The sequence below is a fragment of the Meleagris gallopavo genome, chromosome Z, assembly GCF_905368555.1.
Source record: "Meleagris gallopavo chromosome Z, MGAL_WU_HG_1.1, whole genome shotgun sequence".
In the NCBI taxonomy this organism is placed as follows: Eukaryota; Metazoa; Chordata; class Aves; order Galliformes; family Phasianidae; genus Meleagris; species Meleagris gallopavo.
This window is the reverse complement of record NC_139435.1, coordinates 7,844,342-7,858,167: the sequence shown is the minus strand read 5'-3', so window position 1 is coordinate 7,858,167 and position 13,826 is coordinate 7,844,342. Positions and strand designations below refer to the sequence as shown.

Genomic DNA, 13,826 nt, shown 5'->3' with positions numbered 1-13,826 from the left:
CCAAAATAACTTTTAATTGTTTTCACAGTTCAGATTTGTAGTGTGGCTACAGGAACTTTACCCTCAGGGAATTTGGAATGGAGCCATCATGTGGTTTATATGCTGTGATTTCCAGCTGCATGTGATGTATTCCCAGATAACACATGAAAGTTTACAAAGCAGCACAAGAGCAATTAACTGCATTAATTTTGTGGCAGAAAATGCAGTAATACAAGGCAACCTTTTTTTCATTCTCACAGCTGTATTTTGAGATTTTTCTTGGTAATTGTTGGGCCAATTGATACCAGCTAATTGGAGACTAGTCAACTCCACAGCCTGACATTTCTTTGCCCCTTGTAGCAAACACCATTTTCTAACTAGCAGAATTATGATAGTCTTGCCAGGCCTCTCAGCAACAGATGAATAACTTAACACTACTGGGCATATTTCACAGCATGACCTTTCTTTGAGCAATGAAATAAGCTTGGATTCCCACACCAGTTTATATCCTTCCACTTACAGACGGCTGCAACTTTTCCAGCCATGAAACTTACATCCACAGGAGAGATTCCAGCCATGTATTGAACCATATGGTGTTTAAAGTGCTTATGAAACATAAGCTGGGACAGCTGGGCTAGTCTTCATTACAGTGTCAGTGTCCCTGCAGGACAGAGGACAAGATAGTGCATAAGACATAGGGTGCACCTGATAGCTGGGGTGCTCCTAAATAAGGCTGAAAATTATTAATTTTTGTGTGGCAGTAGTTGTAGTCCCTAGCCCTGAGAATCCTGACACTTCCCAACTTCTTAGATAAGGACCAGTCAACAAGGGCACCAAATTCTGCTCTGAGTGCTCCCTTACTACTGCAAACCCTACTTAAATTGCATCCATTTCAGTTTTAATTAATTTCATATCACATTTTATCCTACTGTATGGCAGGTTGCTATTCTGTATTTAGAGGCATTGAGTTTTGCTGTTTATGAGAGTCAGAAGGAAACACTGATTAAATGCATTGCACTGCAGAATGGAAAACAATACCAAAAATATGCTGATTTTCTCCAACCTGTTGCTGCTCTTGTTCTCTAATTTTCTTTTTGCCTTCTTTCCCAGGATTTTCAGAATTTCATCATTAAGCTAGATGAAATCTTGGTACTGAAGTCAAAGTGTATCCAAACCATGAGAGCCCAGCTTCAGATCTATTTATCTGACTCTTCTAGTCCTGACGCATCCTTGCAAACGTCTCCACCAGTTTAGACCTTCCTTTCTTACATACGCACAAGAACAGCACAAGAACAATTTTGGACCCAGCCAGTGTTTCACCATAGCTGGTGCTGCAGGGTGTAGGTGGGTAGGGGATTGCTTTTGGTTTGATGTTTGTGATTAGTGTGCATTTTAGATAAGGTTGGAGAAAATTCTCAGTAAATGAAAGGTGACTACTTGGCACCACATGGATTCTATTCCTTTAACACCAGTAAGCCGCATCCTTCATATGTATGACATTCAGCAGCCTTTAAATATCTCACCAAGCAGCTGGCAGTCCTGTACACAGTATTCATAGCTCTTGTGTAAGAGGCACTTCTATTCAGCCATGAAAATTAGAAAGTAAGGAAAAAAGCACATAATATTTTGAAGCCAGATACAGGTACAAGTAGAAATGTTCAAAAGCTATCCAGAAAAGTATTTGCAAATGGAAGTGAGGAAACAGAGAGAAGGCACTGTTAAAGTATATCAAAGTAACAAGTCAAAATTAAATGAAAATCAAAGCAGGAGAAGTTGTATCGGTCCTTTCAGAAGAAGAATGACTATTTGAGCATTTGTTCTTTGCTTGGGACTAATGCTCCAGAACTTCAAGAAGTCACTTAAGTCAGAACTAACAATTGGTCGAGTAGAAGGCTTATGTACATGGGACTTTATCCTGTAGGTTCATCTAGCACATTACTAAGCACTTGAATTTCACTCTGGTGCTAATAGTAAGGATCTAAAAGCTTACTTTCTGCATGCTGTCTGATCTCTGCGTTACAGCTCAGCCAGAGTGTGCATGGTCTGAGTTGACAATTGATTTTTCACATCAGAAGAGAGTCCGGTTAAAGGTGGTGGGGTTTAAGAGACTAACACTGCTATTGGTTACACGAAGCTGATGTTTTGAGTCAAGAACAACCAAACAAAGTGTTGGAACCCTGCAGGATCCCTGCTGCTGTGTGTGTGCATCGTGGTTGAATCACACAATCCCTCTTGCTGAAGCCACAAGTGACCTTGAAACATGCTTAGTGTAAGCAACAATGTGCAAGTGCTCCCACTCCAAAATTTGGGCTGCCACTGCGTAATTGGTCACCTCAGTGTTTCCTCAGTTACACCTGTAATACCTCAAAGTATGCTCAGTGGCATAAATGCCAATGGTTAGGGAAACTGCTGTTGGACCAGCTGTGAATGTTGCTGCCTGCTTCTGCAGCTACCCAGAGCCAGGGAATTGCAGAGCAACAGCTACAGCAATAGCAGGTTACGCAGTTATCTGGATTGCTTATTTGGTGCAAGCATTCCCAAAAACATCACACAGCATAGCACTGGGGAGCAGAAGTGCAAGGGAAGGAGTGACAACTGTAATTGAGGAAGAAGGTCCTACATTAGTGCCCTGATCTTCTGCGATTATGGTGTATGCATGGATTAGTTTCCATCTTGCAAATGAGAATGCTCTGTGGAGCAGAGAATGGAGCCCCTGCAGGGCCTGAGTTGATGTTGGCCTTCAGGATGGTTCCAGTATCTTAGGTCTTAGGCTACCAGCATATCACACCTGAAATGAGGTCTCCCAGTCCCATTTTAAGAAGCCTTCCTTCCTCAGAGAAATGAGGCATTCAGGAGCAAGATTCTTCAGTCTCAGTATCTCATATTCTCCTCATATCCTGGAGACAAGGTTGGCTTTCTCATACAGAAGGTAAGGAGAACACAAGGCAGCTAGGCAGTCCTTACACCTTCTGAAAGTAAAAATAGATGCAAGCAATTACAGTAGTTCCCATTGCCTGTTCTCAGCAAACACACAAAATGAGGCCATCACAGAGCTGCCTTACTTTTGCAAATAAGTTTGGAGCAGAGGAATGTGGGAATGTAGGATGTGTCACAGGTCACAAGAAAATGGGAGGTCCTGCCAGCAAAGTAGTGCTAGCTGGTAGAAAGAGAGGGAAAATTTTCCCTCTGTGTACTTTGACACTTGGGACATGAGGATCAATTAAGTGTACTTTAACCCAGTAGGGAACTGCTTTTTAAAGACCAACTCAGCAAAAACATGTTCAGACTCTTAGCCAAGCTGGACATTCATAACGCCACACAAAAGTAAGAGCCATTCACACAGCACCATAGTGCCACGTCCTAACCTCAGTATTTTCAGAGGTAGTTGTAACAGGACAGATGAGTGGGAAAAATTTCCACAAGTGAAGGAAAAGTGGCATTTTCTCCGTTATTAAAACTGAACCACCTGTGCAGCAGGTCTGCCTTGGAAAACAAGCAAGTCTGGCAAATCTGAGCACAAGTACAAGTCCTCAGAACAGGAACTACTTTTCAGTGTAGAAACAGCCAGGAATTCTATAAAAATATGTAGCAATTAACAGTCTTTTTAAAACTGAAGCCATCTAGCTAATCCACGAGATAATAATTATATTGAACCAGGTGCAGTCTATTCACAGTTTATATTCCCTGCTGGACATGAAATTCTACTAAAATTAAAAATTAAAAAAGCAGCCCTAACTGCAAAAACTCACTTCTCTTCAGCAATAACAGGGCTGCTGTCATGCTTGAAGTGCTGCATGCCTGTGAGATGCCAAAACTGGACTCGCAGTTTGCAAAAGAAACAACCAAAGCTGTTACAGAAAATGGTACCATTCTTCTCTCCACCCTCAGGGTTATTACCTGGATGCTGCTTTAGCCCATATGAGTGTGCTACTGGTGTCAGTGTCACCCCCTCCAGTTGTTTGATCCTGCACTGACACCTGATACAAATGGTTTTCATTTCAAGAAATGTATATGATTGTTGTTGTTACACAGGTTGTGTGTTTTTCGCTAAGATTTTGAGAGCCTGCCCCCATACAATCAAATAAATACTAAGAAAAGTGAAACCACTTTTGTATGCAAGTAAAAGAAAGACTATTAATGCTATGACAGATGCTTGATATTTTATTTGAATAATTTACATCATTTAAAATAAAATTCAGTTTACTACAGAACTCTGGTAAAATTTCTAAAGTAGACATGATCCAAATGACTGTAAAAATGTTTGATTGTAAAAGATCATCTCAGCAGAAGCGAGCTGCCTGCCCAGCTGGCAGAGGGCAAGGAGAGCTGTCCAGCCAGGTGACACACAGAAAACCCACATCAGAACCAGGAACAAACTCGCCTACAGCAGCACAAGGACAGCTCACCCGCGCAGGGTCAGCTCCAGCAGTGCCAGCAGGCAGCGCTAGGGCTCTGGCTCCAAGCACTATCTGCAGGTGGGACTTTGCCTGCACACTTCTCATTGTGACGTACAGATCTCAGTATTCAGCAGCAGCTAGCACAAAAGGCAGAACAACCTCTGACAAAGTTACAATACTGAGTGCCATTTACCAGGCATGTGAATCAATCTGCTGATCTCAGAGACCCAGCCTCACAACCCAATGCTTCCAGACCGAGCTTTGTTCATAACAGTACCAGTGCAACTAATGATGCACGGTGCCCAAAACATCCAAATCACATTACGCTATTTATTTGGAAGCACCTTTCCCCTACCGCATTTAGTTAATCCCCGCCACTCCATGGCTTCATTCCCTATCAGCCACCCCAGGAACACACTCCCAGCTTCAGCCACCCCATGATGCAAAATCCAGAAAACTCACTACAGATGCAAGAGCAACACTGCAGGGAAAACACCCATTGGTATTTCTCTTGGATAACAACAGACTTTATAAGTAACAAGGGCTTTGTAAGTATCGTTTTCCACCTTTCACTACCACGGATTGATATCTCCATTCTCACTTTTAAAAACAACCCCTATAAGCAAAGTGGTTATTACAACGTGGTTCCAGTGGCTGTGAAAAGAACTTAACACACATTAACCAGAGGGATGACTTTATTCAGAGGTTTGATCTAAATAGTTCTTCATTGGCAACAGTTCTTGCCTGTTCAGGACTGTCTACTGCCAGACAGGAACCTGTTCAGAATTAGATGTGAGAAGCTAAACAAGCAACACAACGAACTGCTCACAGCACTAACAGTAAAACACTTTTTTTTTGCTACTTTCCAGCTTTTCTGACTTATCAGGACCCTTATTTTCATGTTTCAAACTCATATTTTGCATCAGGGGAGCAGAGTTGGGCACCTACTTTACCTGAACCCAGAGGGGCAGCTCCAAACCAGAAATTAATTGTTGCCCTACAAGCTGGAATGCATTTCTTACACAAGTTTTGACCTTAGTCCTGTCACAGGAAGTTGGTGAGGTGAGACTCAGTGTTACAGCATACAGTCCATTGAAAGCCTGCCCTGGTCCTGCTTATCATCTATCCCCAGATCTCCTAGATGCTTGCCAGCTACATTTTAACATCATTCTGTTTTAAATAAAGGTAATTAATATTGTGTACCTCATAGGAGAATTCTAGGAGCTAACACTGACCTCAGATGAGATGTTTTGGATGTGTTTTAATAAAATAATGGAAATCAATGCAATCCCCTTCAGAGTCCTGGTGAACTAAAAAACTTACTACTGAAAAATGTGAATTGAGGTAAGGAGCTGGGCTGTCTTCCCCTCCCAGAGTCCAATTCTCCCAGCTCCATGTTCTAACATGAGTTTTGATCCCCAAGCTTGTTTTTTTTTTTTTTTTTTGTGTGTGTGTGTGTTTTTTTGGTTTTTTTTTTTTGTGTTTTTTTTTTTTTTGTTTTTGGTTTTTTTTTTTGTTTTTTTAATAAAACAAAAATAAGCCACAGAAAAAAGAAGCACCTGTACCTCTGCATCCACCTCTCTGGAGACCTCTGGTAGCTCTGCCCAAAGCAGACCTCATCCATGCATGCCTAGAGAAGAAAGCAGCCCCAGGGCTTGTATTATGCAGCAAGTTCTTCATCAGCTGAAGTCAGAGCATGAGAGACGGGAACCATGACACTGGGAGTTACATCTGAGGGTTTTATTAATTATTCTTCTGCAGAATCAAAATGTTCAGCAAATTAATGATTCCTCAAGACTACTGATATTTTATGTATTTAAAACTTGAACAATGCACAGCATAATACTTGGTACTATCAGTGCATAGAAGATTGCAGATTTCAAGGAACTGCAGAATATGATGTAAAGTTCTTATGTTTCTGAACTACAAGAGTTGTTGGGCTTTGTTGGGTGTAATAAAAGCAGACCAAAATGACCTCCTGATGAGGGCACTGCACTTACTGAAGAGCAGCTGCAGCCCAGCAGTTCAAATAAGACTCCAGGACCTAGTGGTATTCCCCAGGAATTGGTGCTCGTTCCAGTCTTGTTCAACATCTTCAATAGCCTGCATGAAGGGATAGAGTCTACCCTCAACAAGTCTGCTGATGATACAAAGCCAGGAGGAGTGGCTGACATGTCTGAAGGCTGTGCTGCAATTCAGTGAGACCAGGACAGGCTGGGAGTTCGGCGGAGAGGAACCTGATGAGATTCAACAAAGAGCAAGAGTAGGTCCTACACCTGGTGAGGAATTACCACATCCGTTAGTACAGGCTAGGAGCTGGCCTGCTGGAGAGGAGCTCTGTGGAGAAGGACCTGGTGGACTACAGGTAGGCCATGATCCAGCAATGTGCTCCTGTGGCCAGCAGGTTAAGGGAGGTGAAACTCTTCTTCTCTGTCCTGGCTAGGCCACACCTGGAGTACTGCCCAGTTCAAGACAGGGAACTACCCAGGGGGTCCAGTGGAGGGCCACAGAGATGGCTGTGGGTTGGAGCATCTCCTGTATGAGGAAAAGCTGAGAGCTGGGTCTGTTCAGCCTGGGGAAGACTGAGGGGGGATCAATGCTTATAAATATGTATGAGCAGATGTCGAATGGATGGGAGCAGGCTCTTTTTGGTGGTTCCCAGTGACAGGAAAAGGGGCAATGGGACTGAACAGGAACAAAGGAAGTTTCATACAAACATGTGAAGGAACTTTCTTACTGTGAGGGTGATGGAGCACTGGAACAGGCTGCCCAGAGAAGTTGTGGTGTCTCTTCCTCTGGAGACATTCAAGACCTACACGAACACTTGCCTGCGCGATCTACTGTAGGGAACCTGCTTTAGGGGCAGGACCAGATGATCTCCAGAGGTTCCTTCCAATCCTTATGATTCTATGAACTTTATAGATGTAGGTACCCATGGACAATCAAAGGACTTTTGGATATATCAGCTATAAAACCTGCTGTTTTTCATGTGACTGTCCCTCTCCCATAGAGCCTGGGTGGGACACTGCTGGGATTCACCCATTCTCCTCTACTTTAGTCACACTTCACTTTCTTTCTTTGCCTGGCAATTTTGTGCTCCTGCAAGACACTAAGGCTCATTTTGAGATGCAGCAGCCATCCCCTTCCATCCTGTCCATCCTTCCTGATATCCAGCTGAAAGGCCTGCTTTTTACAATGTGCTTGATGTACTACTACTCAACAAGCCTATGAGTTTAGTACAGAGCAATATTCAGAGGTTCCAAGATAAGTTTTTTTCCTTTTTGCTTTACATCTCAGCAGGTCAGAAAAATCTGTATTTCCAGGGACTTCTTGCCAGAGTACAAAAGAGATTACCAAGTCCAAGTTCAGCTAACACTATACCAAGCAGAAACAAACTGCCCTCAAGAAGATAATTACCCTAACAGTTTGTGCATTAAAGTAAATAGGAAGCTGTTTCCATTGCTCAACATATGCTCCACAACCACCAAATGGAATTAAACAGAAGGAATCTGGACGCCCCTTGAATATAACAACTCTAGTTATTGTCATCAGCAGTGCTAGAATAGATTTCTATTTCCTGGGCTTCTGGAAAGAATTTCTCATTTGTCAGCTCACTACAGCTATGCTTTTGCAGAGGTTAAAAGTGAAAGATATCCCAAACCCTTATCATTCTAGAGCACTAATTAGAGAAAAACTAAGTACGGATCCTGACAGTGAAATTGCCAATCTACAGTTCTGTCTGATGTGCCCTCTGTGAGCAATGAGACTGACAATCCAATGCCAGGCTGCTACTCACACACACTTGCAATGTTTTGATGCTACTCTTCATCTTCAAATGAATGATTCTGTAAGAAGCCTACCTGGATCCATTCCATATGTAACAAAAAGGCATCTTATGAACACTTAATACTAGATGGGCTCTTCATAGAAATCCTTGATGAATGTTCAGGAATGGGTGAGATTAAACTTCAAGATGGTTCCTTGTAGTCCACGAGGCCTAAAAAAGGTGGTGTGATAATCTAAGTTCGCAGTGCACCAAAACAGAAAAATCCAGTGCTGTTAGAAAACCATGTTTCAAGATAGTGGGCAGTGAGGAAGAAGTTGGTATTACTGACTTGACAACTAAAAACTCTTTGGATGAAATGGAAGATCCTTCTGCCAAAATGAAGCACATATTCTTGCTGGAAACACAAGGAAGCCCAACCAAGAGGGTTCTCGTGTATCAGCCATCGTCTGTCAGAGTTGATACTGCTGTTATTCCTTGGCTGTTAACAGACTATCCCATGCCATTCCATTACCCTCCAATATCCAGCATTTCCTCAGATGTGATAGGTTTGGATTTCTTTTCACTAATCCCAGATGATTCAGAGTATTATCCTCCTGTGTTTTTAGATAATCTTGCATCAACTTTAACAAGCAACATGGTTGGCAGCATCACCACACCAACTAGTCACCACAAAAGCAGTATGCATGTTAGCTCTTCCAGCAGGTCTCCAGAAGGAACAGAGAGTAGTTAAAACCAGCAGCAGAGGCAGTGCTCCTGACATCATCTGACTGGACTGAAATAAGAGGCAGCATTGGAACTCCAGGAAAAAGTGCAGAGCTGATGCTTGTATCTCTGGAACTTCAGCTTCTTGCAAGTTACTCTGATACTCATTGAATGGATTTGCCTTCGGGAAAATTGAGTAAGAACAGAAGTGATAAAATATTTTCTTGCTTATTAAATAGCTAGTGCAGGAGAAGCCCCTTCAAAACATGCTTTCGATGCTTCCACATTTTTCTGTGGAAACGGACATTTTGTTGTTGGATGGATTCCATAAGGGAATATTTAAGAGTATGACAGAGCACTGGGATAGGCTGCACAGAGAGGTGGAGTCTCCTTCTCTGGAGATTTCAAAACCCACCTGGACATTTTCCCCATGCAACATACTGTAGGGAACCTGCTTTAGCAAGCAGTTGGACTCTATCTCCAGAGGTCCCTTCCAATTCTTATCTTATGATTCTATAATTACCTGGTTTCTAGTACTAGGTGTTATTATGTAATTCTATAGCAATGTGAAAAATGGAACTAATGCAGCGAGTATGTTTATTTTAAAGAAAGTGCTTGAAAGAAACCTCCTGCATCACACTGAATATTATTTAGAACAAAAGATAACTGATTTCCTAGCAGAGCATTTTCTTAAATATCTTACAAGCCAGGGGGATTAAGAATACTGAGCCCCAGCTCTCTGCCTTCAGGTTCAAGAACCACCACAAATTGCAAGTCTGGGTTATATTTCAAGAGAACTTATACCACTTAGCATAGGACACTTATGTCTGGCAGAAGTGTTGGATGCATGAATTAAAGAAGAAACAAGAGGAACAGCTTCTCTCTTTATGCTTGGCGACAATTTCCAAACCAGTGTTTCACTAAGTTACAGGCTAACTTTCAACCAAAAAATAAAACTCCATTGCACTAAAGGTCAAATTTAACCAGATAATCTGGACTGTGACACAGTCAAGTAATTCAGTACAAGCAAACACCAAGAAAGCAGCTTCAAAGACAAAGCATGTTTCAGAAATTTAGTAATCCCCTGTCCGACTCCAGTGCAACAATGAGGAGGACCACTCCTGTCTCTGTCTATATACAATTCCAGTAGAGCGGCTGGGCAGTCTAAACTCTCCGTGGCCAAGCTGGAAAAAGGAAACTTAGGAAAGGACACTTCAAAAATTTAATTTAAGAAAGAAAGTTGGCTCCCAGTGAAAAGAGAAATGCTGGAGTGATGCACGCAGGCAGGCTTGCTCAGTCATTTTCCCATGTATGCAAAAAACTGGACTCCTTGCTGAGAGCAAGTCACACTGAACGTGAAGGTGGTGGGGCTCTTCCATTGCTAAGAACTCAGGAATGTGCTTCAGCTGGCTTCTGCACGGGCCATTAGATCTTCCAAAGCATTCTGTTGGTCATTGTTATGTAATAATAAGACCTCCTTAATGTCCTTTAGTTCAAAGCCCATTTCTTTAAATTGACTCATTAGTTGCAGAAGTTCTGTGATCTGAAAGAGACAGACAATCATTTGCAAGAAAAACAGAGGATCAGTGCTCAGTCTTTGTCACAGCTGGAATTTAGCACAAAGACAGTCAACAGCAAGCAGACACTCAATAGGGTTAATTCCCACTCCATGAGTACACCCATACAAGTTCAATTTGAAGAAAAGTGTGACTCCCATAACAGTCACAGAATCACAGAATGGTTTGGGCTGGACAAGACCTCTAGGACCACCCAGTTCCAACTCCCAGCTATGGGCAAGGATGACTCCCACTATGCCAAGTTGCCCGGCCCATCCAGCTCGGCAGAGCTCTGTCTCCGTATGCAGCAACCCACTGGGTCTCATTTTCAATTTCCAGCATTTGCAGTTCTGAATTTCCAAGTCTTCAACACAGGTACAAAGCTTAGTCCGTGGCAATGTGCCTCTTAGTAAACAAATTCTTCAGCCTCGCTCAATTTAGACACCCAGATCAATGCTTCCCTGCTCCCCATCCAGCAATTCCCTCTGCTACTGCAATTTTTTCAAGTTATTTTCACTTCACAATGATACAACAACCCTCGCTATCAAATGGCTCTTCCAAATCTAGGGCAAAACTGGGATATTACCAGAATCCTTTTGGACACAGTGTGCTAAACTACCAACATCAACAAATCCTAACTGAGTTCTGAAAAATAGTGACAAGTTGCAAAACAACTCAAACTTCTATGAACATTCTGCTATGTGCACTGCCACCACTCCAGAAGGGAAAAACACACTAAAATGGACAATCAGAAAACTAGTTATTTCTAATTTGCAGAGAGTGAAGGGGGAGTGGGAGAGCTAAGCCTCTAGCAAATCTGTTTTCTAAACACTGTCACTTCTCTTCATGCTGTTTCTGTTTACAAGTTCATCACTAGCTGTACATGAACGCTTGTGGGGATAAGATAGCACCACTTAAGATTTCCTGTAATAGCTCAGCACACAACAGCTTAGCATACAGTGAAAAGCCATTCCACCATCCTCTGTCCTGGCTACCTATCTGTTCCTGCCTCTGTACCTTTGGTGCCTCTAAAGTACACACAGCATAAACCAGGCCCACAGAAACTGTACTTCCCAGTTTGTTTCAGATAGATACCTAACTCAATTTGCTGAGCAGCCAGGCAGATGCATTTATACAACAGAGGAAACTCCTAGCCAGGACAAGCTGGCAATATGTGGAAATAATTTACTGCTTCTGAAATTAACCGTCTCTGAACCAAGCACCTTGACAAAAAAGGACACTTTATTCAAAACATTGCAACCAAAATAAACTGTGTCTTTAAAAAAATCTTCCCATAAAAATGCATGTAAGTAATCGTAAATAAAGCAATGAGTAACTGTAACACTTCAACACACATCACCACATGGATATTTTAGTTAGTTCTGAAAGCAGGTCAGCATTACCATGAAGCTAGAATCACATCCATCACTTTAGATGAACTACTATTGGAATTCCCTTTCATGGTGCATTCTGACTAATGTTTAGGATAATTTGCCCTCACCTTCTCCTCTGAACACTGGTGCATCTCCAAAGCTGCTTCAACAAGAAGTGGATCAAAGCCCTTTTCACAAAGCTGTCCATGTGCAAACAGGTAATCCAAAACCTGAGGGAAAGAAAAACTAAGTTTACAGTGACATTCACAGCATGTGGTTGTACTCTTTGTACATCCAGAGGAACAGAGCAGGACTCCATCCCAGAGAATAAGATAAAACTCTCCCTACTCTATATTGAGATGACTTGTAAGAGTCAGAAAAAGGAAAGAAGTCCTTCTGTTCTTCTTTGTTCTTCATCTTCCATTTCCAGTCTTCTGTTCCTAATCACTGAGCAAGGGCAGGAATTTAAGATTAACTGTGCTTTTTATACTACACATATTTTTAGTGATACTGTAAGTTCAGTTGTCAACCTTAAGTCAGCTTTTAGTTTCCTTTCAAACTGAAGAGCTAATGCAACCTGAAAGCAATCAGGCTTTTAAGAGTATCTCAACATATCAAGAAGCTGCAAATCCCAACTCACACTTCCAGAAACTGTTGCCACCATGCTTAACTGTCCTCAGCTTTGAGATGTAAGGGCAGAAAGTCAGGTAAGAAAAAGGTAGCACTAAGAACAAGAGAGAAAGCAGCCTGCAAATACAGCAGGATTTAAAACTGCCCTTCAAGCGGACATTCTTCTATTTGGCACTACAGCTTCTTACGTAGCTCAGTTCACCGACAGCGGGCAAGCAAAGCAGATCTACAAGCAGCCAAATACTACACAGAGCAGAGGCTACAGAGGCATTCCTCCACCCAAGGTAATGTTCCACACAATGCACAGAGAGCACAGGGCCAGCACACAAAGTCTGGCCACATTCCTCTTGCTTCAAAATGTTTCTTTGTTTGAAGCTGATCCAAGACCCAGAGCCACACTTCAATTCACTGAGTTTTATGCTCTGTGACCTGGTTTTAGCAAGTGTTTCAGGTAACACAAGGCAAGAAGCACCACAGTCAGAGCACACAAAAAAGTCGGTTGCTACTGCCTTGGAGAGCCTTTTCTGGCTGCAGTAAGCCACAAGAGCACATCTGCAGGAAAAGGCATCAGCAGAATAACACCTTGTGCTTAGAACAAGGGGATGTGCTTGGTTTTAATCGCACTACACAAAACAAGGCATAGATCCACACTAAGCTTCCTCTGAATTGTTTTGTAGTTTCTAGGAAGACTGAGCACCTTTCCTAGCCCTTACTGGACCTAAGGGCTCCTTTCCCAACCTTAGCTGTGAAGCAGTACCCACAGGTACAGTTGCCTTAGGCAGTGTCTCAAACAAACTCTTGTATAGATGCTCTTTGGTTTTGGAAACCTTTTCTGAGAGGTGAGGTGACAAGTTGTCTGGCATTTCTGCAAAACCACTGTTAAAATAAAGCATTCCCTTCTCCTCCATTTTGCAAAGCCAAGGCTGTATCTCAGCAGAATCAGAACTTGAAGGATCTTTTTCCCCATGCAAGCTCTTACCTGGTCTATGTTTTGCCCCGTCTTCTTCATGGCTTTCAGGACATTCTCAGGTGAATAGCCCATGTTGACAACTGTCTCTATGCACTGCCTCTCGCTAGCAGAGAGAGCCTGCTGTAACTCCGGAAAAGGGACACTCGACTGCTTTGTGCAGGTCTTGCTGTTGGGCACTTTAGACATTGGGAAATTTTGGTGTGTTACCTAGAAAGGAAAACCCAGAAGCTTAGGTGATGGTCATCTTTTATATTCCCTTAGTTCCCTGTTTCTGTGCCAAACCAGAATATCCCACAAAAAAAAAAAAAAAAAAAAAACAACCCACACAACCACAGTTAGTTGGAGTCTTCCAGGGCTGCCCTTCAGAAGCTACTCACCATTAAGACAAAATCAAGCACTGTAAACAGTTCAACTTCCACTACACTCTTCCCT

General features: G+C 42.4%; 2 protein-coding genes and 1 pseudogene across 9 annotated transcripts in view; 2 read left to right on the top strand and 1 right to left on the bottom strand.

Moving 5' to 3' along the window:
- Window positions 1-4,190, top strand: part of KIF24 (kinesin family member 24) — a 33,077-nt gene extending 28,887 nt beyond the window's left edge. For all 4 annotated transcript variants that reach the window (XM_010728354.4, XM_010728353.4, XM_010728355.4 and 1 more), the window contains one exon: window positions 1,090-4,190. In XM_010728354.4, the coding sequence (XP_010726656.2) occupies window positions 1,090-1,233 (144 nt within the window). In that variant the 3' untranslated portion in view covers window positions 1,234-4,190. The remainder of the gene's footprint in view (window positions 1-1,089) is intronic.
- The window catches only part of UBAP1 (ubiquitin associated protein 1), a 36,387-nt gene continuing 26,688 nt past the window's right edge, over window positions 4,128-13,826 (bottom strand). For all 5 annotated transcript variants that reach the window (XM_019611862.3, XM_010728351.4, XM_085213868.1 and 2 more), the window contains 3 exons: window positions 13,404-13,601; window positions 11,923-12,024; window positions 4,128-10,408 (listed from right to left, as the gene is read on the bottom strand). In XM_019611862.3, the coding sequence (XP_019467407.1) occupies window positions 10,268-10,408; window positions 11,923-12,024; window positions 13,404-13,601 (441 nt within the window). In that variant the 3' untranslated portion in view covers window positions 4,128-10,267. The remainder of the gene's footprint in view (window positions 10,409-11,922; window positions 12,025-13,403; window positions 13,602-13,826) is intronic.
- Window positions 6,252-8,939, top strand: LOC104917203 (E3 SUMO-protein ligase PIAS2-like; annotated as a pseudogene).